General features: G+C 41.2%; 1 protein-coding gene and 2 non-coding genes across 4 annotated transcripts in view; all 3 read left to right on the top strand.

Moving 5' to 3' along the window:
* Positions 1-2703: 2703 nt before the first annotated feature.
* Positions 2704-27276, top strand: part of TNPO2 (transportin 2) — a 28012-nt gene continuing 3439 nt past the window's right edge. Inside the window, exons 1-23 of one of the 2 annotated variants that reach the window (XM_054976024.1) lie at positions 2704-2836; positions 5442-5557; positions 6495-6570; positions 8704-8853; positions 10782-10888; positions 11858-11991; positions 12712-12793; positions 13249-13371; positions 13538-13656; positions 14483-14543; positions 16028-16196; positions 16707-16859; positions 16965-17190; positions 17583-17754; positions 20809-20895; positions 21272-21379; positions 21683-21841; positions 23046-23133; positions 23939-24037; positions 24593-24688; positions 25185-25260; positions 26405-26504; positions 26675-26749. In XM_054976024.1, coding sequence (XP_054831999.1) covers positions 5459-5557; positions 6495-6570; positions 8704-8853; positions 10782-10888; positions 11858-11991; positions 12712-12793; positions 13249-13371; positions 13538-13656; positions 14483-14543; positions 16028-16196; positions 16707-16859; positions 16965-17190; positions 17583-17754; positions 20809-20895; positions 21272-21379; positions 21683-21841; positions 23046-23133; positions 23939-24037; positions 24593-24688; positions 25185-25260; positions 26405-26504; positions 26675-26749 — 2559 coding nt within the window. In that variant the 5' untranslated portion in view covers positions 2704-2836; positions 5442-5458. Of the gene's footprint in view, positions 2837-4677; positions 4700-5441; positions 5558-6494; positions 6571-8703; positions 8854-10781; positions 10889-11857; positions 11992-12711; positions 12794-13248; positions 13372-13537; positions 13657-14482; positions 14544-16027; positions 16197-16706; positions 16860-16964; positions 17191-17582; positions 17755-20808; positions 20896-21271; positions 21380-21682; positions 21842-23045; positions 23134-23938; positions 24038-24592; positions 24689-25184; positions 25261-26404; positions 26505-26674; positions 26750-27276 lie in introns of those variants that run through there. The other variant, XM_054976023.1, reaches the window with a different exon arrangement.
* LOC129329506 (small nucleolar RNA SNORD41) lies at positions 15495-15563 on the top strand. Its single transcript, XR_008596994.1, has one exon. It is a non-coding gene; the product is annotated as a small nucleolar RNA SNORD41 (small nucleolar RNA).
* Positions 17305-17375, top strand: LOC129329505 (small nucleolar RNA SNORD41). The gene has a single exon (XR_008596993.1). It is a non-coding gene; the product is annotated as a small nucleolar RNA SNORD41 (small nucleolar RNA).

The following is a 27276-nucleotide window of genomic DNA, read 5'->3' as shown; positions in this document are numbered from 1 at the left end:
GGGAGACAGGTGGACATAAAGTAAATAAATAAATAAGGACAGAAGCACATCATTTTTCTTGACAGAGATTTAAAGGCCTGCAGGGGCTGGGGCAGAACTACTCTCCCTTTCCTGTTTTTTGCCAAGGGCTTTCTCCCAATTTTCCAACAGAAACATTGGAAATGTGGACCCACTGAAAAGAGTTCCAATGGAATACTTTCTCTTTTGGTATTAGTGCGATGCTTTTAAAAATAAGGTTATCCTCACTCAAGTTGTGCAATATGTAGATTTTAATGTAAAACAATTTATTCCACAGCTGGAGAATGATAATTCCTGTATATTTTCAAGAACAAGTCTATTGTTTAAATGTGACAAATTTTGTACTCCGTTTATATGCTATGTGTATGATAATAAAACACTGTTGAAGAGCTCAATGTTTTCAGTGTTATAAAGTTTAACTCAGTATCCAGATGTACTGCTAGTGCTTTTGTGACTGAATGAGACTTTTTCAGTACCAAATGATTACCAGTGGCTTGGGCCAACACCTCTGCCAAAGAGTTCATCACCCTGCTTACTAGAGGTGGCTTGAGGCTGAAAGCACAGAGGATGCACTTGCAGCCCCAAGGCACTGCTGGCCAGCTGTTCTGGGGAGGGGGATAACCCAGAGATGAAAGCATGCACACAGCAAAAGCTGTGCCTTCAGCAAGTACCACAGTATCCTATTTACAGATGTGTGGCAGACATGATAGAGAAGGTAAACATAGAGAACTTTCTTCTCCCTCTCCAATAATACTAGAACTCAAGTGAATCCAATGAAGCTGATAGGCAGTAGATTCAGGATAGACAAAAGGAAATACTTTATGACACAAGTGAATCAGATGTAGAATTCACTGCCAGAGGAAATAGTGATGGTCACAAGTATAGACAGCTTTAAAAGGGGATTAGACAGATTCATGGAGGATAAGTTTATTAGTGACTACTAGCTTAAAGAAAACTACATTCATAGGCAGTGAACTCCTGAATACTGTAGGGTATGGTATATCTTAGGAATGATCTTGAGTCTGATTGAGGAGTGAATGAAGAGAGTTTATTCAGGAACTACAATGATAGAAAGCAGAGGAATACAATAAATACTAACTACCTTACTAAACTGGGAGAGGCTTCTGGGAAGAAGCAGGAAGTAGCCCAGGAATATCAATCTGGAAATATGCAAGGACAGAAGAGAGGAAAAGGATCTTATTTTGCTATCTGTCAGACTGGCTGCCCCCTGCAGGTATTCTGTGTCTTCTGCCTTCTCTGTACACAAGACATTGTATTTCCAACAAATACCAGCGTCAGGAAGCAACTTCAGGGAAGGCCTCAACCTCTATACCCTGTTGCCAGCCTTCCATAGCAACTGGTTGGCCACTGTGTAAGACAGCTTGCTAGACTTGATGGAACACTTGTCTAATCCAGCAGTGCTCTTCTTATGTTCTTATATGTAAACAATAGTACTTGTGCAGTGCAATCATGCCAAGTCCCATACAATATCTTAAAGTAGGAGGAAAGATAAATAAGACTATCAGAGAGCAATTTGAAGCTGGTCTACTCAGAATCCTACTCAGGTCTATTCAGTGGAGCTTACTGCCAGGAAAGTGTTCTTATGATCGTATTATTGGCATCCTGCTCTCTATGACAGAAACACAACAGTGCCTCACTTACTATGCACAAAAGGAAGCATTCACACAAACAACAAACATCCAAACTGTTAAAATTGCAATCTCTGTCCATAAAAGACAGATAATGCATGCACTTGCATTTTCAGTACCCATATTGGTACTCTCCCCTCTTCCTTATGATCAGCCATAAGAATTGCAAGAACAGTTTACCTCAAGTTAATCAAAGATCCATAATAAACTGTAGTATATCCCAACAAAACAGCACAACTCTCATAACTATGTCTAACACAAGGGCACCCTTAAGGGCACCCTTAAGGGCATCATAAGGTTCAGTTGCAGGGACAAAATCCTGTTTGGTAAGGACAACTTTCCCTGAAGGTTGTGGGCTGTGTGAAAAGTCGTGGCTCTGCTTCACCAGTTACTATCACTTGGTGTTCCCACTGTAGATGTGCTTACATGATGCCCCCAATATTTTATCCCTTTGGCGGCATCTCTATGCTTATTTACTTGAGAGTAAAATCTACTCAAATCAGAGGAACTGACTTTCGGGAAGACATGCAGCACTAAGCGTGTTGGTTCCTCCCGCAAACCACATTGTAGAAGTTCCACGGAATACAACGTATGCTTCTTTCCCAGAGCAACACAAATGTACAACAGTGCCGTAAAGCAGAATCGCAAAGGCTGCTGCGCCTGAAGGAACCGCACCGCGCGCACGTCTACTCGAAAGTCCCCCACCCGCTTTTAACTGAAAACACTTCTAAGTAAGCGTGCGACTACGCGGGCAGAAGAACGAGATGAAGGCTGTCTTTAAATCTGCTTTCATCCCGGTCGAGGGTCTTAGCCGGAAGTAAAAAAATCTGGGCGGAGAGAATACAGCCCCTCCCCTTTGCAGGAACTCAGCAAGCGCCGCATTGGGTCGAGCAGCATAACCACTTATGGACTGACAGACGGAGGAAGAAGGGGGCGTGGCTACCGCGCTTTCCGCACACCACGTGACTTTCCGCCCTGCTACTTTCACCCGACGTGCGTGAGCGCGCTCTTCCTTCTGTCACGTGAGCGGGGAAGACGGCGGCCGGCATAGTTCATCGTCCGCGTGTCGCGTTCGCCTTCTGCTGCCGCCCCCTCCCTCCCTCCCTCCTTCCTTTCCTCCCTCGGAGCTGACGCCGCGGCCTGAATCTGGGCACGCGGGAGCCGGGCAGGTGGGCTTGTGAGGGGCTGGCGGCGAGTGTGGCGGGGGTGTGAGGAGGCGCTGTGAGTTTGGGCCTAAATGGGAACTCGGCGAAGGGAAGCCTCTTGAGGAGCCGGGCGGGGGTTTGGCTGGTTGGCTGGCGGTGATTGGGTCGGGCGGCAGGGAGGCGGCAAGGGAGGCCGGTAGCTGGGGGGGGGGGGCGGAATTCGCGTGGAAAAGAAAGGCTGGGAGGGGGTACGAGTCGCGTGCGGTGTGTGTGTGTGGGGGGGGGGGGGTTGCTGGAGGTGAAAGAAGGCCTGGGGGGGGCGCGGTGTCCGGCACCGGATGAGCTCCTCGGCGGGCCTGGTGGTGCGTGGCTTGGGGGAGGGGCATGAGAGCTTCCGTTCTGAAACGAGGCGGCCCCGCAGCAGCTGCGGCTTCCAAGCTTCTTGGTGTGGGAGGTGATGCTGCAGAAGTCGTGCACCGTCTAGGCCAGCATCGTGTTTTCAGAAGGGAGTGGCCAGGTGCCTTTTAGGATGCTCGCAAGCCCGGCATACAACCAAGGCAACAGTCCCGCCTCGTTTTTATTAACGCTATATCTGGTATTCACCGGTATACTGTCTTTCACTGTGGAGATTTCAAGCATGACCAATAGCTCCAGGCAGACCTATAAATGGGGAAGAGAGACGGGAACTTGCCCTGTAGCTAGTTGTATCTTAATAAAGGGTTTGGTTCTTGCTGTGATGTTTCTCTAGTTCTAATATTCTGTTTCCTGGCGTGGAGTTGTTTAGGCAAGCAGTGTGCCTGCCTCCAAGCGTGCCTGAATCCTTGCAGGTCCCTATTCTAAAGTAAGGTATGAAGGGCAAGTTCAGTAGATGAGAGAATAGCCTTGCTGTGGGTGTTAGCTGTAGTGCAGTACATCTTCACAATTGGAGTAGGAATGTGCTTTAGCACTGGAAAGCAGAGCTAAAAGTAAATAAGCACAAGAATGTTGGAAGTTATAATAAGTGTTAGTAACTTCCTAAAACAACATAGTCATGGTTTGTATGGCTCTGGGTGGTTTGTCAACAGCCAGTGCAAAATAGATGTTGGTCATAATTGTTTAGTCACATGGCAGTAACAGGAAAGATCGGTTTCCCATTTGCAAAATATAACACACTTAGAGCTTTGAAGATACAGTAACAAAACTGTGCTGGAAGGCATTTGAACTGTACTTAACAAATGAATAGCAATGTAAGATTGAGTATTCACAATACATCTTAGCATTCGACTACTTTATCTGGAGCAAATAATCACAGGTCCACAGGTTGTGACTGCCATCAAATGAGTGTGTGTAGAGGCTAGGAAGGGGACTGGGCAAGCATATCTCCTATTGGACTGAAACAGAATCCTGGAAAACTCTTTTTCTCATGATACGGGATTTACCTTTTCTTAACTCCATGAACTTTAAAATTTTGGCTTATGTTCCACCACCAGAATGGTATTAAGAAAGCTAATTACCTTTTCCTGCCTGCCAAATAAAATGTCTCTTCAGCCCCTTTGCTTTCTAAGGTAAAACCATGTCTACATATATTAGGGTAATCTCTTTACTCATAAGGTATCTTCTTGTATGTAGAAGCCTTATGCAAGTTCGCCCAATCACTGAATGTCTCTGATGAGTCATTTATGTATCTTGATTGTGCTGCTACAAATGGTTGTTCTGGCATTCTAGCAGTTTCTAAATGCCTCTTGATGAAGAAACATGGTTTTGCTGATGATATTTGTTAGGTGAGACATTCCACTTGACTATATTTATTTTTAATTTATTTTATTTATTTACGTCATTTATAGTCCGCCTTTCTCACTGAGACTCAAGGCGGATTACACAGTATGAGGTTAATACGATCAGTATCAAGTAAGTACATTTCAAAATACCATAAGGTAAACATATACAAGTGTAAAGACATAGCATTAGCAAGGATCCAAGACATAGTAGAGATACTGAAGCAAAACATCATCAATTCTAGGGCTAACATTAGACAGCATGGAGCGATGGTTGTACATAGCTGTACATATTTAAAGCAGCAGATAATATATGCGGCAAAAATGGTGAAGTCTATATCTATATATAGTATACATATATAGGCTTTATATTACATGAATTAATGTTCTTTGCAATATCTGCATAAGAAATATGCAACATCTGCATAAGAAACTCATGGTGAAACTGCATAAGTAAAGTATAGTTGAGTGTTTTATTTGTGCATAGGAAATCTATTTCACTAGCTGCCCTTGGCCAAGTTTCTTTCTCAGCCTACCCTACCTTGTGGAATTGTAAACTCCATTTAGAGTTCCTTGATGTAATATAATTTATTTAGTTGATGTAATATAATTTTTCTAGGATCTATTGGCAATGTCTTGGACTTCCGTGGACCTCAAATATTTTTCCTTTTGCCTGGGTTTAACCTAGCCTGGACAGTGTAAAGCAATGTGCTGTTTACCTGGGTTACATGTATTTGATTGCATGAATGATGGTCAGGCACAGCATACATAGTTCATCTTGACTGTATTTTGAAGTGTCTTTAAGTTGCAGTCTAAGGCAGTGAGTTGATTATTGGCTGTGTCATACTAGGAATTCTTTTTTTGTTGTTCTACAGGTAGTCAGCTTCCCATCATGGACTGGCAGCCAGATGAACAGGGTCTCCAGCAAGTACTTCAGTTACTCAAAGATTCTCAGTCTCCAAACACAGCAACCCAACGTATTGTGCAAGATGTATCCTTGGAATAGTCAAGGTTGTTACAGAAAGTGCTTGGGACCAATATAAGAGAAAACAATACATGATCATTAAGTTGTACTTCACATATAGAGGAGTGTCCAAGATGTGTCATATTATATATGACAAGGCTGAATGATTAGTGAGATAAGATTAGTGAGATAAACAACTATTGCAGAATATTGCTAGCAAGCATTTCTCTTATGTTTCTGGGATTATGATCTTGGTGCCCAGATTTTGCATACTGTATTTAGTGACCCTTGAGTGTCCAAGGATTGGTTATCCAAATGGTAAAGCTTCAGCATTTTTGAAGGAAGAAAATAGTGATGGTTATAAGGATTGTTTACAAGGAATAGATGTTTGGCTACATTGGGTTTGGGACATGATGTTGATGAATAAATTTACTATGTGTAAGCATCTTTGGTAAGGGGAATTACAAATGAATGGAAAGCTTACGTGTCCCTTTGCTTCCTAGTGGAATAGGATTTATTCAGTGGAGATGTTGAGTGAGAGAGATTGTTCCTTGTTTGAATGTTACATGTGATCAAATTTGGACTTGTTCACTTGTTTATGTAACTATTTTTTAATGTCATTTAAACTTTCTAAAAATGTAAAGATAATTTCAAGTGGGTAGCCATGTTGGTCTGCAGTAGAAGAGCAAGATTTTAGTAGCACCTTTAAAGACCAAAAAGATTTTCGTGGCATAAGCTTTTGAGAATCAAAGCTCCCTTTCTCAGATACAAATGGAGAGCGCTTTCGACTCTTGAAAGTGTATACCCTGGAAATCTTGCTGATCTTTATGGTGCTACTGGACTCAAATATTGCTCTAAAAATGGGGAAAAGTCCTCAGACTAATTTAGTGTGGCTAGATATAGATATGGATTTGGAAATATATGCTTGCAGCACACAATTAAAATTTCTTAATAAATGTTGCAGAAACTGAAACAGCTCAACCAGTTCCCTGATTTCAATAACTACTTGATATTTGTTTTGACGCGGCTGAAATCTGAAGGTATGTTACAAAGGAATGCTTGCAGACTGTGTGTGTGTGTGTTCTTTTGGGAAGGAGTGTCTCATCTTGATTGATACCATGGATCATGTTTGGTCCTTTAAAATGACTACTCAAACCATTCTCAAACAAAACGTTGGCCGCTGGTGACACTGTCATAGATAATTCTTCCACCAAAACTGGAGACCAGCATAACTCATGGTACTTGAGTAGCAGCCATAAATAATGCTCAGACTATTGGACTGAAAGTGGTTCCCTGTCTTTCTGGTGTTCAATAAGTAATTAATAGTTGGCTGCCATGCCTTTCTGTGTGTCATATTTAAAGTCAAAGGTAGGTCACCAAGGAGAGGGAAGTGGGTGAGCAAAAGCTTGTCCAGTAGGTTTCTTTTGCCAGCTGCTGTTTCTGATCTTAGTCTTAGTAAAATGGAAGTTATACTATTTTATTCATAGCAGCAGCACAAGGGTTAATGTTCAGTTGCAGAGTTTGGAAGGGGGATTGTGTCTCAAGAGTCTGTACAAGGGTTAGGAATGCAGTCTCATTGTAATTGCACAAATAACAGGGGAGGGACCCTAAAGATACAAGTGCTGTGTGACCATGACCAAATGTCTCTAGTAATTTTCTGTATTTTATTTATGAAAATAACATTGCAATAGTTTGTGTACTACAACTTTGAGTAGTTCTTCCACCTTTTGAGGTGACTGGGAAAAATGCATCTTTCCAATTTTTTGTAGAATTGCACTAGTTTTGCTGTTTAGCTGAGAACCAAGTACTCCCATTCTGTAGAACAAAGATTCTACAAAAGCTTGCCATAATTAGTTAACTTAGTAAGAGATCTTTGTAGCTATTTTATGGTCTTCAAGGGTGCATGCAACAAAAGTTGTTTGCCCAAAAAAGTGCCCTGTCACATTGAGTCTTTCAGTCTATTTAAATAGACTGGCCCAGGAAAAATCTAACATAGCTCCATATCTCATTCACTGGGGTCTAGGCAGCAGCGCTTACTACTACTCTAGTTTATTGCAGATGTGCACTTCACAAAAAGAGGGATGTGGCAGCATTTAATTTGTCTTGGGTATTTTTCCTGTTGTCAATTTAATAGTGGGTTTGTGCCCACTTCTCCATTGCTGACTAATGTGAGAAGCTTAAGGCGAGAGCGGTGGTACTCAATATTACTGTGGGTTCTAGTGTGAGGAAATATACAAAAATGTGTCAACCCAGTTTTCTTGTGCTTTGGTATCTATACCAAACTAGGGTAATTGGAATGTTTGTCCAGTCTAAAGTCTCTCATGTGGTGAATTGAGCAAATGAAGATTATCTCAAAATCCTGGCTGCAATAAATTGGAAGTATTTGTGCCCTGTTTGAGAAAGTACATAACATAAAAATAAGGCACATTAAAATAAATCTGATAAATGGAAATACCACATATTAATACGTAACATATGTTGTGACTGAACTTCCTAAAATCTGTGCTTGGATGACTAATCAGATCTTATATTAATATTGGATATCCTATGTCATTCCATGGCCAAATCTTGACCCCTTGTTTAGCTTCTTGACTAAATAAGGTGTTGATCTTTGCCTGAAGATCAGGTAACAAATACAGTATGCCAGTAAGGTTTCTGTATTTCTTATTTACTTTTTATACCTTGCCTTTGTCCCAGCTTACTTTGTTCTCCTGTCCTCGATTTTATCTGCAGGGTTGTTAAACCCTGTGAGGTGGGTTAGGTTGAGAGCATGTGACTGGCCCAAGAGTCTCCCAGCAAACTTCCATAGCACCGTGGGGATTCACACCTGGGTCTCCCAGATCCTAGTCTGACATGCTGACCACTACATCACACCACCTGTCTGTAAACAAAAGTGTATCTAAAATTCTTGTATAAGATGGTTGTGAGAAACTGTCATGAGTGAAGCCTTTGGAAGAATTGCCTGTGGGTATAGACAAGTGCTTCAGTTCATGGCAACTGAGTAATCTGTTGGTGGTGCTAATTTTTTTCAGCTTATCTTGCCAGGTCACTATTACCTCTCTGTCTTCTCTTTTCTCCCCCCTCCTCCTCAGTTTGTGTATCTTCCTGGGGTGAGTCGTCATAACAGATCTTACAGAATACATTTCTTCTCCAAAAATGATCTTTTTAAACAGATGAGCCAACCCGTTCTCTGAGTGGCCTGATCCTGAAGAACAATGTGAAGGCTCATTACCAGACTTTCCCTCAGCCTGTCGCAGAGTTCATTAAGCAAGAATGTCTTAACAACATAGGGGATGCTTCTTCTCTTATCAGAGCTACCATTGGTGAGTATCAGAGGAAGGATGTGGTATGAGTGAATTTACGTCTAATTAAAAAAACCTTCAGTTTGTATTTTGGAGCAATGGTAGACGGATGAGTCTTCCACTCATTAAAGCCTATAGGATGTGGGCATAAAGAGTTGCTTTATAGTTGTACTTGAAAACTCATACTTGGAGTATTTATGTTCCCAGTGAGGCTTTTTCTAAAAACTGTTGCTGCTGTTGTGTCTTATTTGTTCAGAAATAAAAAAGCTGACCTAACACAAATTTGTTTAGAAGACAATGTTATTTGTAAACCTGTGGATAAGGGCCTGTTTATTTTATCTGTGTACTGGTACATTGGCAGGCATTACATGGTATTGCTCATGAGATGTGTAAATCTGTCATGGTCAGCATAGAACCAAAATATGAAAAGATCATGGTATTGGTTAGAGGAAACTGTGTTGTGGCAGATGTATTTAAGCTGCAAAGTGGAATTCCTCTTTCTCAGCTCTCCAAAAACTTAACATGCCAAATTTATATGCTGGATGGAACAAGTACACAACATATTTTAAGAGTGCTCTACATATACTGTGTGTTACTGGTACTGACATATTTATAGGTCTGATAGGTCTGGCAGCTTATGCCTTATGTGGAATGTAGGAAGTGGGGAAAATCAAATGTAGTTTCTGCATTAAAAGAACACCCCATCTTATCAAATAATCATAACCCAACAGACGACTAAGAGATGATTTTACAGCCATTTTCAAGTATTTGAAGGGCTGTCATATAGAGGATGAAATGGATTTGTTTTCTGTTGTCGAAGAAGGTTGGACCAGAACCAATGGGTTAACATTAAATCAAAAGAGCTTTTGGCGGAACATCGGCAAGAACTTCCTGACAGAGCAATTCCTCAGTGGAACATACTTCCTTGGGAGGTGGTGGGCTCTCCTGGGTCACTTCCTCCAACCTTCTGTTCAATGAAGGGAATTCACTGCTACCTCTTTCCCACTCCCCCAGTGACTGCTGCTCTATGCCCAGAGGAAGATAGAAAGTCTCCAGGATCCCTGGTCAATCTGGTCTGGAGGAAAATTCCTTTGTGACCCCAAGGTGGTAATCAGTGTTAACCTGGGCATATGAAAAAGGGCCATAACAGCCTAGCACTGGCTTATCTCTTCCTGCCCTCCCTCTCACAATCTGCTTAAGTTTATACTGAGTCATAGAATCAGCTTTACTGTCAAATGGCCAATCTAGCCTCCTCTTAAAAACCTCCAAACAAGAAAAGCCCACCAACACCCAAGGAAGTCTATGTTTCTATTGTAGAAGCAGTTTCAGATGGGTAGCCGTGTTAGTCTGTAGTTGTAGAGTCCAATTGCACCTTAAAAGCCAACAAAATTTTCCAGAGTATAAGCTTTTATGAATCAAAGCTCACATCATGAGATCCAAATAGAATGAAGATCCTTCAGTCCTTATATCTTGGACATGAGGTGGGAGAGGTGTTACAGAGCAGGGCCAGGCATCAGGATGCAGGGGTACAATGCTAGAGACAATTTTCAACTTTGGGTATAATAGATGACTGGTTGGAGTGTTTGGGAGAGCCTTGTGTATTTATTGTAGATAGCTATGCCCTACATTTCTCCCCATTGGGAGAGCCCAAAGCTGCTTATAACATTCTTCCCTACAGTAACAGCCCAATGTTAGTCTGAGAGAGTGACTAGCTCAAGGTTACCCAATGAGCTTCCACAGTAGAATGGGGATTTGAACTTCTCTCTCAAATTCTAGTCCAGCACTAATCACAACCACATTCGTGCTTACTGGTTTAGAATTTTTTTTTAAAACTTGCTTGTCTTTGGCATTTAAAGCTATGAAGAGGGTTAAACGGCTTAAGTTAATGAGCCCAAAATGAACATGTACTAATACTATCCTAGAACTTACTGGTTTTTTTCTGCTGCTAGGAATTCTTATAACCACCATTGCATCTAAAGGAGAGTTGCAGATGTGGCCAGAGCTTCTGCCCCAGCTCTGCAACCTGCTCAACTCTGAGGACTACAACACCTGTGAGGTGAGTGGGAAAGTCCTGAGCCTTAACTGAAGGAATATTTGCAACCAGCAACAAGATTGTGATTATAGAGCTTGACTGTATTTTTCACAGAAACATCTCTTGGGAATGTAATAAGGGGAGTGTGTACTCGATGATGTGTTCAAGCATTCCTGGCTGAAATACAGCAACTCACACTGCACTTAAGTTTATTAACATGACTAATGCTGCAGTCTTATGCTTACCTGATGTTAAGGCCCTTTGGACAGTGTGAGATTTTCTTCTGAGTAAATATGCATTGGCTTGCACTGCAGAACGGTAAATGGAAGTTTAAAACAAGGTGGCTGTTCACACAGCCTGATGGAAATGTAGTTTTCCTGTGGCAGCAAACAGTTTTGCTATGCATGCTGCTACTGAAGTAACACCAGCTTCAATTTGTCATCACTGTAACTGATACTATAAGAAGCCTGGTTAAGATTAGATTGGTTGGAAGGGCTTTGTGAAAAAGGGCTTTGTGAAAAAGGAGTTGGTTTGGGCTACTTGGTAGGTGGGAGATCAAAGTACAGATCTAGTGTTGCCTGCTTTTTCAATCTGAAATTAATCAGTTTGTGTAGTTCCTAGACACCCTTAGTTGTAGCCTGCTCCCCACCTTCTTTTGATCAGAATGCATCTAATGGGGTTTTCTCTTTAAATCTGTTGCCGCTTCTCTTCCAGCATCCCTAATTATTTACGCAGTTAGATGGCACATCTCAGGCTGTTGTGTGGGATGTCTGGCTGAGGGTAGGAGGACAGCACGTTCTTTCAAATTGGCAGCCTGTCACTTAAAAGCCTTTCCTTCAGCACAGCTCTCATCAGAATGAAAGCAGCTCATGCTAGAACAATTGGAACACCCAAGCCTGGCCAGGATTGTGGGCTTTTGTATGAAGCTTGAATACCCTTTGCCTGTTTCCCCAATCTAGGGTGTTTGGTGCTAACTGTTGTCATGCTCTCTAGGGGGCTTTTGGTGCCTTACAGAAGATCTGTGAAGATTCCTCTGAGCTCTTGGACAGTGATGCTCTCAATCGGCCACTTAATGTCATGATCCCAAAGTTCCTTCAGTTTTTCAAGCACTGCAGCCCCAAAATTAGGTGTGTGCCTTCTTTACTACTGATTTCTGCTATGTATTCCATGAGTTGAGCTAAGATCTTGTATGAGAACTCTGTTGAAGTGGCTGGTCTTCCTACCTCTCTCATTCATCCAGAGGAGGTTATGCTGTATCTTGGATAAGGGGAAGTTGCTTTTTAGCTTTGAATCTAATTTAAATATGGATTCTGAAGAAATATTAATGTTAGTGAGTTCCCATCAGAGTTAGTTACCTTGACTAGTCTTACCTTCTAAATGTAACAGAATTTTGTTAACAACTCTTAGAGAACTTAGCTTGCTTCTTAATTTGCATGCATTGGGAATATTTTTAACTTTTGAAAATGGTTTAATTTCTAAAACCTGCGGTTCAAACAGTCTTTAATTAAAAGAATTTTTAAAAACCCTCAAACAATATTTGTCTAATTAGACAAATGCTTCCATGGGAAATAGCTTTTGAATCTTTATTGGGCTTTTGTGAGAATGGGAAGTAGAAAATTTGGAAACAAATTACTGTTTTTTTTCTCCCACAGAAATACGGAAACATGCATAGAAATTGAATTGAAAGTTCAGTTTCTTTTGTTATAAGCTTAGCATTTTTATGTGTGAACTCTTATTTATAATTAGCTGGAACTGCATTTGAACCCAAAGAATACATGTTTGGTTATTGGGATGTGTGGGTATAGTAATAGCTATAATAAACGGTGTGTGTGCTCTTTCCTTGTCAGATCTCATGCCATTGCCTGTGTTAACCAGTTTATCATGGACAGGGCCCAAGCACTGATGGATAACATAGACACTTTCATTGAGGTAAGGTTACTGTTGGGAGTGAAGGCCACATAGGCCATGGTTTCTTGTAAATTAAACCCATGGCGTTCTAACTTTAATTTTTAGGGAAAACTTTCCACACTAACTTACCTGAGGAAATCCTGCCCTGAAAACTCTGTATTGCAGCAGGTTCTGGATCATGTTTCAGGAGATATTCCCAGTTTACCCTTGTAACTGTCCTGGCCTACTGGGCTTTATTATTGTTATTACTTTGTTAAACGTATTTATAGTAAAAAAACAAACGCATGAGCACAGTGATTTAGTAACTACAAAAAACAAATTACAAATTCTAGAAGAACCAGCAGTGGCAGAAAGGCTGTGGCTTGGGCTAGTTGACTAGAGAGCATAGATAAGGTGGGAATTCTTTTCTGAAGGTTTTTAAAAATATATCTTTATATATACTTTTTAAAAATGTTAACTCTCCCTGGTCTTGGCAGCATCTCTTTGCCCTGGCAGTAGATGAAGATCCTGAGGTTCGAAAAAATGTTTGCCGAGCACTAGTGATGCTGCTTGAGGTGCGGATTGACCGATTAATCCCTCACATGCATAGTATCATTCAGGTAAGCATCCTCCCTCTTCCAAGCATGTCTCCATAAAATTCTACTGGCAGGTCGTAGCCCAAATAGGGTGTACTTTTGATGGTATACTACTGTCTGACATTTTGTGCTATAGGCAGTGACTGGGACTGAGCCCAGGTTTTATGTTTCTGCTTTGTCTCCTTCCCAGTATATGTTGCAGAGGACTCAGGATAGTGATGAGAATGTGGCATTAGAAGCATGTGAATTTTGGCTGACCCTGGCTGAACAACCCATCTGCAAGGAGGTGCTCTCTTCACATCTGGTGCAGTGAGTAGCTTAGCTTGTATAATCAGCTTTATTCTCATTCTGCAGTGGCAGTTTTGAAGGTTATTTCCTTTGCTTCCAGCTAATGGGCAGCATGGTTGTATATGTGATGAAGACACAATGGATCACAGAGACCCCTATGTATTATTGGTCCATATTTTTAGATTTGAAGGATCACCTTTGGGCTAAGCAGTCTGCATGCTCTTTTTCTTTATTTGTGAATGCTATCACTTGTATCTTTAAGCAGTTTCTCTCTATGCGAAAACAAATGAAAGGGAAAAACTGGTTTATTGCCTAGGCTAGCTTCACTGAGGTTCAGGGATGTCTCTGTAACTGAAGTCTTCTCTAGAATAGTTAGAAGGACTGTTGCTTTCAGTTCTGCTTTTTTGGCAGGCTGCTGCTATGAGTTGGGAAGGAACTGCCAGAATCATGCAGTATGGGGTGGGGGAAAGACTGAGGACCATGTTCTGTTCACAACTCTGCTACACAATTGCTGCACACCCTTATTGTGTGCCTACATTTGCCTGCTTTTCAGTCTAAAGCAGCAGCAGTATATTCGGCTTTTAATGTTGGCAATATGCTTCTAGATGTATATTTGAACGTGGTTAAAAGCTTGCTGTTGGATTTGCCTGACTAATGAAGGCCATAAGTGTGTAGATATTTGTTTGCTACATGGAACCTTTGTATCTGCGTGTCAGCCATTAAAATGCCACCCCCATGTCTTTATTCGTGTTTGGTAATTGCTGGCTTTGTCATCAGCTGTGGTCAGTGTCATTCTGTCTTCAGGCCCCATTTACTGAATCTTTTTTCCTCTACCTTCCCTTGACAGGTTGATTCCAATTTTGGTGAATGGAATGAAATATTCCGAAATTGACATTATATTGCTGAAGGTACTTCTCTAGCTATCCAAAGAGCTTGGAAAAACTAGGGTGTCTGCTTTCTGATTTCCTCTTGATTCATACCTCCCCCCTTTCGTGTGTTGGACTATACTTGTAACATTTTTAACATTTTTCCTTATACCATTGTTGGTGCTGACATAGTACATGGTAGTATGGTTAATAATGAGGTGCCCAAACAATTGCCTTCCATTGCTGCAACTAGGACATTGTACTTCCTACTTCTTATACTTTGAGATTTAGCCTGGAAGGCAGTCTAGCTGCTGACTACAGCAGCACAAATATTTAATGCTTTGTGTCACCATGTCTATAAAAAATGAACATACCACTTATATCCATGCCTTTCAGTTCACTAAGCCATCTGTGTGCCGTTGTTGTTTTATGGTGGAACTTGGAAAAGGTCGGTAGCTCACTTGCCAGTGAGTCCATGGTATTGTGGGCTGGTAGGGGAACTTCTTTGCTGCAGACTCCATGATAAATTTCACCCATATGCTAGCTGTATTGCTTCATAAGAAAGGTGCTCAGGTATGTGGACAAGATCAGTTGAGTTCTAATGCCTGCTTTTTCAATTGTCTTGAGTGATCCTGGATGGACATGGAAAGCTGATGGCCCTCCCTGTGGTGCCAGTTGCCACATAGAGCTTATAGTAAAGGATCTGTTACTTCTTGGAATCTAGCATGGTTCCTTAAAGGGTAATTCAGATAGTATCATAGTACATACAAGTGTTTAACCATGACCAGAGGGACCCTTCCAAATCCTATCTCTGCTTTGAAACTCACTAGTTGACTTTGGACCACCCTCTGTCTTTCAGCCTAGTCTACCTCACAGGATAAAATGAAGTGAGAAGAATTGTTTCTGCTGCCTGAACTCACTGGAAGAAGGGTGGAATAAACATGTGATAGACATGTGTGCCCAGATTAAGTAATTAGCAGAATTCATGCCTTCATGGAAGTGATGCAATATCTTCAACCTGACAACAGTGATGTGTTGTTGTATTCGTACTGTCTGATCCATAAAGGCATGGTCTGAAGGGTCCAACAGGTGTTTGTAGTGTTTATTTTCGGGGAGCAAAAGATGAGACAGCAAGCTTTCCTAACAGGTGCTCTCATATTACTTCATAGAGGACCTCTAGAGATCAGTTTTCCCTGTTATATAAGTTTATATATAGTTATATAAAGGTTATGGCAGTTCAGATTGAAATGTTACTCAGCATGGTCTTTTGGAAAGTCTTAAAAGCATCAGATGGTTTTGTTGCTTGGTGGAGAGGAAGGCCATCAAAGAAGTGGAAGTGAAATCATGGGGCAGGGGAGACACTTGTTGTACCTTGCCTTGTGTGGAGTAACTATATACATTCAGAGGCACAGATCAGCCCTGTACTGGAGGGGAAAATGGAATATTGTTTGTAAGATACTATTTTTGTTGGCTGGCCAGGCTCCCTGTCTAATGGATTTACGTACTAACCCGCTCCTCAATTGCAGGGTGATGTGGAAGAAGATGAGGCCATCCCTGACAGTGAACAGGATATCAAGCCTCGTTTTCACAAGTCACGCACAGTTACTCTGCAGCATGAAGAGGAACGGCTACAGGATGATGAAGATGGAGAGGATGAGGATGATGATGATGATACGCTATCTGATTGGAATCTGAGTGCGTAGGGGAATAACCATGATACTGTATTCCTGAGATTGGTGGGTTTCAACTGTGATAGTGCTAAGAGCAGGGCAGAAGATATGTAATGTGTTGCAAAAGACGGGCAGATGGAAGGTGTCTCATGGCTTGTCCATTAGGGTATCCTTGACCAGTAAACTGCAGCCTCCATATATGTGAAACGTTCAGGTTTTCTCTAGCCAGCTATGTTTTTGTACCATTGGAAAATGTTATTTCTTAGTATAGCTCTTTTGACTGCTAAGAACAGTTGAGGTTCTTGTGTGATACCCAGTCATAACTGGTTGAAGTTGGTGTGGGGGGGAAGTTAGAACCCCTAGTTTATTCACAGGTACATTATGTTTCTCATTGGAAACTGTTAGTGGCATGGGTGGAGGTGCAAACGTTGTAAGTATCAAGGTTCAAAGATGCTGTCCTTAAGAAGCACTTTATCTGTTACTCTGTACTTACAGTAGATAGCTTCCTACTATATAGTCCACTTATTTCCATCAGGAAAGTGCTCTGCTGCGGCTCTTGATGTCTTAGCCAATGTCTTCAGAGATGAGCTCCTCCCACACCTGCTTCCACTGCTGAAGGGGCTGCTCTTCCACCCTGAGTGGGTTATCAAGGAGTCGGGAATCCTTGTTCTAGGAGCCATTGCTGAAGGTAAGGATATTGGACTCAACAAGGGATTTGCCTCTAGCAGTCATCTTACATAAACAGATAATTGATTAGTTTTAGATTTCTAACGAAATTACCTGCTTTTTAAAGGCTGCATGCAGGGTATGGTTCCCTACCTCCCGGAGCTGATTCCCCACTTGATCCAATGTCTCTCTGACAAGAAGGCCCTAGTGCGTTCCATCGCCTGCTGGACCTTAAGTCGTTATGCCCACTGGGTTGTGAGCCAGCCCCCGGATATGTATCTCAAGCCTCTAATGACTGAGCTGCTGAAGCGGATTCTTGATAGCAACAAGAGAGTGCAAGAGGCTGCTTGCAGGTAACTTGTTCACAAGCATCATTTTAATTTATAAGCTATTAAACAGATGTATGAAATACATCATTAGGTGCACTGAGCTTCTAGGTCAGCCTTATTAGATACAGAAGGCGTTCTCTGGATGTGATGATGAACTTGAAGTTTGATCTCCAAAATGATGGGTTTTGTATTTGTACTGTCTGATCCAGATGGATGTCCTGATATTTCAGATCAAATGTAATATCTTGAATATTGTGGATATATATCTTATAAGATGAAACTGCTTTCCAAAGCTTTAGGAATATAACGATTGGCTATAGATTGCTGTGGATTTCAGTCTTCCTCTCCTACTATTTCTAGTGTTTCTATCATCTTGTCACTGACCAACACTTGTTCTTTTGTAACTTTAATTTCAGTGCATTTGCCACCCTTGAGGAGGAGGCGTGCACTGAGTTGGTCCCATATCTCAGCTTCATCCTGGATACTTTGGTTTTTGCCTTTGGGAAATACCAGCACAAGAACCTGCTGATCCTGTATGATGCAATTGGCACTCTGGCTGATTCTGTTGGGCACCACCTCAACCAGCCGGTATGTGCGTTCTTTCTGTTGGCACCAAACTTTATTGTTTTGCCAGGTGCCAGTCCATCTAAAGCAGTAATCAACGAAGCCACCGTTGATGTCCAGCAAGTCAGTTTCCTTGAAGCTGAGATTCTACAGTTGAAATTTCTAGAGAAGAGAAATCCCAAACTGCGTTAAAGTTCACTATTACTGAGGTTGCAAAAGAAACGAGAGAATTCTTGCCATTATTTCTGAACACAAACATTAACAGATGAAAGTGTCTTACACTGAATCAGTCCATCAAAACTGGCATTGGTCCTCCAAGGTCTCAGACTGTGGCTTTTCATATCACCAGCTACCTAGTCCTTTAACTGGAGATGCTGGGGATTGAACCTGGGACCTCTTGCATGCTAAGCAAATGCTCTGCCACTGAACCACAGCCTGTTGCCCTCTGGAGTCAGGATGAGGAGGTGGCACTGGAGTTCAGATGGCAAGCACCTTCTTTGCTCACAGAAGATCTTGTATTCAATCTCTGCTGTCTTTAGTTAAGTTATAGGTAGGAGGGCTGGGGAAGACTGACAACATTTTACTAGCATTTGAGGTTGATGAACCAATGGTCTGACACGGTATAGTTTCATATGCTTACAGGATATCGCATGATCCCTATTTAGACTTGCCAGAACAATGATAGGACAAGTGCTCAGTCATTTCTTGTATCAAAATTTCAAAAACAAGGTACTGTGGCATGAGCTGTACCACCCTGAAATTGTGACCTCAGTTATTGCTGTGGTTGATGGGGCATCTAAGAGAGGAGTAGCCTTAGTGTCCTGCAGTTGGAGGCAGCTGTTGGCTATCAGATGCTAGAAGCTATGTTGTTGAGCTTCAGCAAGGAAAAATTGGTCTTGCCTTGGTTAAGAAAATCTTTCAGAAATAGCAGCATGCCACACACTTCTCAGTTTTACTTGTCAAGTATGTTTACCATGTCCAGTTTCTCATCTCATCTTCTCAGATAGTTTATATATTTTTTTCAAACCCCCCTTTTTAGGGTCAGACTAAATGAGACAGGTCTCAGTTCTCCCAGCTTTTTCTTTTTTAAAAAAGTAATACTTTTAATTTTATTAATATTAAAAGCTCAATAAAAGGGCAGAGAAAAGAAAAATTAAAAAAGAATAGAAAGAGGAAAAAGAGAGAAAGAAAAGAACAAAAATTAAAGGAAAAAGAAATAAAAATAATTACATTTTCCATTTTCCTCTATAACACTTATCATATCTTTACACACATTATACTTGTAGTTTTAATACCCCTAAAGTTTCTTTTCAATACTGCTTCAAATGCACAAGTCATCAATTCATTTTTTCTTGTCTCATGCAGAAAGTCGATAAGGGGTTTCCAATTAACCATGAAAGTAGGCAGTGTTTTTTCTCTGATCAGAGCTGTAAGTTTAGCCATCTCCGCTAACTCCATCATTTTCACAATCCAGTCATCCATTGAAGGGAATACAAGACTTTTCCATTTTTGTGCATACAGAAGCCTAGCCGCCATTGTCATATAGAAATAGGATACCATGTTTATTTTCCAGCTGTTTGTCCATTAGTTCCAACAAAAAGGCTTCTGGTTTAATTTGTATATTGATCTTGAAAATTTTCTGTATTCTCATATGAATTTGTGACAGGTCCACCAAAGATGATAAAATGTTCCTTCATGTTGCTCACATAAGTGTGGAACTCAAAGTCAATTTGAGCACCTTTACCCACGTATTTTCCCACTGGTCTATTTGTATGTTATACCCAAAAAATTTAGCCCATTTTACCATACAGTCTTTCATACATTCTTCTTCCATTTCAGATTTCAGCAAAAGTTTATATGTTTTGGAAATAACATGTTCATTATTTGTACAAAGCTCTTTTTCAAACCCTGTCTTATCATCATCAAAGCCCCATAATTTTTTATCTGATTTAAACCTTCCTAGTAATTGTGCAGAGAAGAACCATTGACATTTATAGCCTTTAGCTATTAGATCTTCAATTTACAGTTTCCTTGTGAGAACTCTAATAATTTTCTATAAGTCAACCATCTCTGTTTAGTTGTCATTTCAGCTCTATAAAAAGCTTCCTCTGTTGAAATCCCAAGTGGTATCTTCTGTGATAGTCTTGGTTTATATTTGTTCCAAATTCTCAAGCTGGCTCTCCTAATATAATTAGTATAATTATTTTTAAAGGCTCTCGTAATATAATGATTGTTAAAGTCTACGTTGACTTTTACTTTATCATACCACAAATAAGCATGCCATCTAAATCTCAGGTCATGACCTTCTAAAGTCAAGAGCCTATCTTTTCTCAGAAGCATCCATTCCTTCATCGACATTAGACATTAGACAATGTAGACAATACAACTTCAAGTCTGGTAAACCTAAGCTGCCTCTTTCCTTTGCATCTTGTAAAATTTTGTATTTAACTCTTGGTTTTTCCCCTTGCCATATAAATGTTGGTATCTTTTTGCCACTGGTTAAATGGTAATTCTGAAGTTAAAACAGATACTGTCTGGAACAAAAATAGCATCCTAGGTAAAACATTCATCTTAACTGATATTCTTCCCAACAAGGGACAACTGCACTTAATCCCATCTCAACATATCCTTTTAAATTTCTTTCCATGTCTTAACATGGTTATTTTGAAATAGCATACAATTCATCCCCATCAGCGTAATGCCTAAATATATTACCTTTTTTTCAACCTTGAAATCTGTTATTCTCATCAGTTCTAATCTAAATTTTGAGTATCCATCGTGCTCAGGTTTCTGTGAGTTAGAGATGGTTGGAAGCATTTACAGGTCTCCTGTAAACATTACCCAAGTAAGTGGAGTTTCAGAATTGCCTCTTACTGTCAGCTAAGAGTAAGTGAGATCAGAGTCTTGTTGTGCGGCTTCCTGTTATGAGTCCAGAAACTGTGATGACCAATAATTCAAGACATTCGAATCCTGAAGCAGTATGTTGAATGATTGTGGATCTGAAGGTTTCTGGGTTGTTTGTGGTTTTGGGGATGGTTGCCTGCAATATGGTTGTAATCATGGTATTTTCTCCCCCAGGAATACATCCAAAAATTGATGCCCCCACTGATCCAGAAGTGGAATGAGCTGAAGGATGAAGACAAGGACCTTTTCCCTCTCTTGGAAGTGAGTGATCAGCCATTATCGGCTTGAATGGGCTCTTTCTATTGCAGAGCACTGAACTCTGTAGTGATAAGGCATGTCTGTCAGAATCAAACGCAGGGTCTGAAATAGAAAATGGATTACAACATCTGTATAATTGAGCATGAAGTGAGAGTCATGTACATTTTGGAAAAAATACTTGTTTTCACCCATCCTTCCTGCTATCTGGCCATTGGTAAACCATTTGCTCCTTGAAAGAAAACGTACACAGCAGCATTTTCCTTTCAAGATTGAGCTCAATGGCTTTACATTAAGTGAATTCGGTGATCACATACAAGGAAATATGAACCAGATGGTCCTCTGTGCATGTCCTGTGAGCCAATCTGTTTTCTTTCTGCAGTGTTTGTCATCTGTAGCAACTGCTCTCCAGAGTGGCTTTCTCCCATACTGTGAACCTGTCTACCAGCGTTGCGTGACTCTGGTGCAGAAGACCCTTGCTCAAGCCATGGTATGACAGGCTGGTTATGGTGGGGAATGTGATGTATACAGCACTGAAAGTAAAATTGTGCCACTTCTGTACTGGGGATTGCCATATGGGAGCACAGTCACAACCTGGAATTAATTAGAATGAACATAAATACATTAGAGTGATGTAACTATCATGTGGAACTCTGTTCCTTGGTTCAGTGGAGTTATCTGTTGCTTTAATGGCACAACTGTTCTGTCCCATTGCTTGGTGGATTTTTATATATAGTATTTGAAGTTGAATGTTTTCTTTGAGGCACATGGCTTTCCTTCCTCCAATTTACAGATGTATAGTCAACACCCAGACCAGTACGAGGCTCCTGATAAAGACTTCATGATTGTAGCTCTGGACTTGCTGAGTGGCTTGGCTGAGGGTCTGGGATGTCATGTGGAGCAGCTTGTAGCTCGGAGCAATATCATGACTCTGCTCTTCCAGTGCATGCAGGTGGGATAAAGTTCCAGTGTTGCACGTGCAGTTGTTAAGGCCAGATTAGTTTCCAGAACTCTTTTTAAAAAGTCCCTGAGAAACTAAGGTATAAGGACTTTTTGAAAAATAGGTAATGAGCCTGGGGATATGCTGCATTGATGGTAAAATTTTGAACTCTGTTGCATATTATATGGTTATGAGTAAACTAGAGAAGAACAAAAAAGTGCTATAATTGGCTTGCAAGCAGAAACAGAAAGCATCTTTGGAAAATTTAAGATTAAAAATGGGCTAGGCAGCAGAAGATCTAGTGTAGAAAAATACATCGAATCCCAACAGAAACAAACCACTGGTGCAGGATTACAGAAATATCCCAAATGCTTCCAGGATTGGGTGAATAGTACGTCTACTGCCACAACATTTGGAGAGGAGGGAGTTGGTGTATTTGGTATTTTTCTGTGTTCAAATTGGCAATCTTTTGAAGATGGGAGAAAATTCTGAACTTAATATGAGACTAGATGGTGAAGAAGCAGAATAGGATAAAGTAGACTTTGGCATACATGTTGCAGAAGCAGTGAGAGATTTCACCGTTTAGAGGAAATTCTGAAGCCAAGGACTGATAGTGGTACGACGTCTGCTTTTGGAACAGCTGTCTAATGGATTTGTACCTATTTGCTTTTTTGAGAACATTATTCATTTACTTCATCTATACCGTGCCTTTCTCCCCAGCTGGAACCCAGAGCTGCTTGCATTACTGTCCTCATTTCAGTTTTATCCTCACAACAACCATGTGAGGTAGGTTAGGCTGAGAATGTGAGAAACTGGTCCAGGGTCACCCAGCAAGCGTCCATGGCAGAGTGGGCATTCAGACCTGTTGGTTCTTAGTACAACACTATTCACTACACCATATAGCTGTGACAGAGTCTGATGCAGTGATTTCTCACTGTCTAGGAGAGAGTCCATGACCATGAATTGCCAGATTCCACAACATCTGTACAAAGCACCTTTACAATACTACTACTAAAAAGGTCACCTTTAGTATGAAGCTTCAGAACTGCAACCCCTTAAGAATAAGAATGAACAAGTTTCTGAACGTGACTTTTACAGCTCGCTCTTCCACATTTATTTTTCCTTTTCAAGATTTAGACATTAGCTATAGTACCAAACTCCCAGTAAAGAGTGCAGACAGAACTGGACCTTCTAACCTTTCTTACTCTCCTTGTAGGACACCATGCCAGAGGTTCGGCAGAGCTCTTTTGCACTTCTGGGGGATCTTACCAAAGCCTGTTTCATGCACGTCAAGCCATGCATTGGTAGGTACTTGTTAAGATTGTCCTTTGCTTCTGGATGTGATACAGTTATGGTCTCTGTGTTCATATTTGGCTTAAATCCTGTGATAAATCTTCACAAATAGGAGGTATTTCCATTATTGGAATAAAAAATGCTCCTGGGCGAACAGGGACCCCCATGAATCAGCACAAAGGACAAGTCATGTCTGTAGTATGGTGGTGGGAGTTAACAAAACCCTCCCTTCTGCTAATAGAAATTTGCTGTGAGATCAAAACAATTTTCTGAGCCTCTGTATGGGCTAATGGGAAAGGCACAGAGCTACCAATATTGTCAACAGCTTTTAAAGTGTATCTGTCTTTGTAGGATCTTTTTTTTAAAAAAAAATGGTGCCCTGCTGCCATTGTGGCCGTGCAGAACTAGTAATCCTGCAAAACAAGGGAGCTGCAACAATTTGAGTAAAAATGAAGCACATATCTAAAAACATAGACAAGGCCCACAAGATCTTGAGCGTTGCAACTATTTCCAAAGAACAGATTTTCTTCACTTTGCTGCAGCTTTTGAAAAAAACTGAACTCGGCAGACTATCAGTCCCTTTTAGCAGAGTGAGTGTTACACCCTAAAACAAGGGTTGTTTTAACAGTCTAAGATTGTACCGGAGATCCTGTACTCTAGCTGAAAGAGTCCCCTGCCTTGGTGCTTTTACACAGAAGCCAGTCCTGTAGACTTTGAATTTGTTTGGGATCTGATCTAGTAATGTGATCTTGCCCCATGTTTCCTTGCCTTGGCCATTCAACTGGAACTGACTAGTATTGTTTCTCCCCTCTTTAGCTGAATTCATGCCCATCTTAGGGACCAACTTGAATCCAGAATTCATTTCTGTGTGCAATAATGCCACTTGGGCTATTGGAGAAATCTGCATGCAGATGGGTAAGTGTATCAGGGACCTGTGGTGACATGAGTGTTATTCATGTCACTTGGCAGTTGTGGACCCCCATCTGGCCCATTGCATATGTTCACCATGTTAGAATAGTCAGTGATTGGTTTGCTTAGATGATTAATCCCTATGTGGTTACTTCACTACAGGTAAGGGTCTTGAGTTTCTGCAAGGGTCTTCAGTTTCTCTTTCTGCTGCTGTTGAAACTAGGTTGCCTTATGTCTGGATTATGTCTGAATTAATCCTTAGTGAGATACTGTAGTGATGTCTGCCAAGATTTTACTATGATTCCTTTTCTCAACTTGACCTGTAGTTGTGGCCTTCTGTTACCTCCTTTGTGTAACCTGTTGCTTCATACTTTACTCCTGAGGTTGACACAAATTTCTTTTGACTTTCCATTCTCTTATTAACCAGCAAGTCAAATCACAGTTTGGTTCCTCTTTTGGGTGAGGAATGTGTAGCAGAGAGCAGGGTATTGATGAGCCAAGGTTGGGGACTAAGACTGCTAGACAAACACATGGCTTGGCTGACTGATTTCTTCACACCAGGAGCTGAAATGCAGCCATATGTCCAGATGGTCTTGAATAACCTTGTGGAGATCATCAACCGCCCAAATACCCCCAAAACACTTCTGGAGAACACAGGTGAGAGGCGTCCTGATTCTTTTGGTCTAATTGCATTATCTTTAGGTATTCTCATGTTCCTTAGCAATATTCATCATACAAAGGGAATTTAGGCTTCTTGTATGCATCTCACTTGGAAATGGGATCTAATTTTATTTCTGCTAGAGCACATAATCCATCGTGCTGGGGTTTATTTCTTCACTGACACTGAAGTAACTTTAAGCAAGTTCCATCAACCAGCCTAAATGTTTCTGTTGCCCTGGATCAAAGGGTTTCTAGAAGCCTTTTCTGGTCTTCTGTGCACACTGTAGCTAAACATGGTTATTGAGGTATGTGTTGCACTGGAGTGTGAACTTTTTCTGACCCTTATTTCTTACCACACTAGGCATTTGGTACAATGTGGTCTAGTTGCTGTGGCCATCTGGCTACACCCATCCTTCCTATCTCTCAGTGCTACAGAGCTGGCAAGGATACTCTGCATGCAGTTGTGACAGGCATGTTTCTTTCCCTTTTCTAGCCATCACGATTGGACGCTTGGGTTACGTATGTCCTCAGGAGGTGGCACCAATGCTGCAGCAGTTTATCAGACCCTGGTTAGTGTTATATTGATAAAGAAGCCACAATCTTGACCCTCACTTTGGAATGACACACTAGTGCTGCCCTTTCAGCTATGGGCATTTACTGCTTCTAGATTGACTGCAAATGGATCTTGAGGCCTTTTTACACTATTGTTTTGCCCAGTAGATAAACATATCTGTATACTGTCCATTAAACTCATTTTATTAGAAGGATATGACATTTTCCCATTTTCCTGAGCAGGGAGACTGCAATATATTGTGTCTGGCAGAATGCAATACAGAACACATTCATTACTGTTGTGATGGCTGTGTGCAGTGTGGTTTGTACAGGGATGGATCACTGGCTAGTCCCTGTAATCTAGTCCAGCACCATAACTCTTCCCACACATCCTGCTTCCCCATCTCACCCCTCCCCTGCCCCAAATCTGACAATAGCTATGTAATTCTCATACTGTATCAATGATTTTTTAAAAAAAAACAAAGGGCTGGAAAGTGCTGTTCCGTTGGTATAACAACAGTTACATAGTCTGAATGGTGCTTCCATTGGCAGGAGAAGGGAATTTTCCCCTTCCCATTGCACCCCCCTCCCCCCCGTTCCTGCGGATTCCTCGACTCAAGAGGAGCAAAATATGAAGAAGTTCAGTGGACTGCAGCAACCCGAGGAGGAGTTAGGTGAAGTCCTGCTCTGCAGGCTTCGCTCAGCTGGCAATACAATAAGATCGAACCTGAAGTATAAAGGGCGTTGAAGCATATATATTTTGATGAAAGGTCTTGAAGTGTAGTAGTAGTCTTGTTTTATTGGATAGAGGCTTGTCAGTGACTAAAAGCATGTGGAGGGAGAGATTTGCGTTCTATTTACCTAAACTTAAATTGAATCCCAAATACCCCCCAAAGAATGCTCTGATTGAATACTTGCAAGTAAAAAATCAGGGGATGAGTACAGACTAGAGAAAGGAAGAAATACTGGCTGTTTGGTAAAACTTCATCCCTTTCCTGCTCTTTATCATACTTGTAACTTGCCTGCTTTAAAAACACTGAGCTAGTACTTCTGTTCTGTGTTTATATTGGTGCATGGGTTTGAAGGAACAAGCGAAGGGTCAGTGTTCTCCAAGTGGCCCCGTCCTGTGGTTGTTACAAGAGTGTCTGCTCTGGCTCACAGGTGTACATCTCTGAGGAACATACGTGATAATGAAGAGAAGGACTCGGCCTTCCGAGGCATCTGTATGATGATTGGAGTAAACCCTGGTGGAGTAGTTCAGGTAACTTCTGGGGGTGTTTTGTATTTAGTAGCCAGTTCCTACAGAGATCTGATTCCTGAGGTGCAATACACAGGTCCTACACAGATTTAGAATAGTTGCAAATCTCTTAATATAATGTGCTTAGAATAGGGTACTTTGGTCTTTTCTAAAAAAAATTCATCCTTCTGCAGGATTTTATTTTCTTCTGTGATGCTGTTGCTTCCTGGGTGAGCCCAAAGGATGACCTGAGGGACATGTTTTATAAGGTATGTTACTGTAGTGGGATGAGGCTTCTTTGGCAGTGGGCTGAAAGGATAGGCTTTCACTTACCTATGATTTGTTTGGTAAAGCATTTGTCTTGGGCACATTTTACTGTTCCATAACACAGGTTGTTAGTTAGGGATACTTACTGTTGAATTCACTAGCCTTAACATAGTTTTAATAGAGTCCCTAATGTAAGTATGGGCGGTATGGCTTCTAGGCTAATTGCGACTGGCCCTGCCTGCAGATTTAAGCAAATACTTTTGATCCTTGACTTCCATTTTAAATGTCTGAGCTCCAGTGACTCCACTGATAAGGTTGGAAACACACTGCTGGAATGATGTGGCTTATTTGTCAGAAAAGCATCTATTCATCTGCTTTTTAATTCAGGGTGTTTCATATTGATGGGTTATAAATTGAAGTTGTGCATGTTGGCATTTTTCATGGACATGCAAATATAACTGCTGCATCAGCATCCATTTGGCATTTAAAGAAAAAAAAAACTGGAGCCACCTATGTATGTTAGAATGGA

This window comes from Eublepharis macularius, chromosome 4 (assembly GCF_028583425.1).
Source record: "Eublepharis macularius isolate TG4126 chromosome 4, MPM_Emac_v1.0, whole genome shotgun sequence".
Lineage (NCBI taxonomy): Eukaryota > Metazoa > Chordata > Lepidosauria > Squamata > Eublepharidae > Eublepharis > Eublepharis macularius.
Note: the sequence above shows the minus strand (reverse complement) of the source record. Positions and strands in the feature narration are given on the sequence as shown.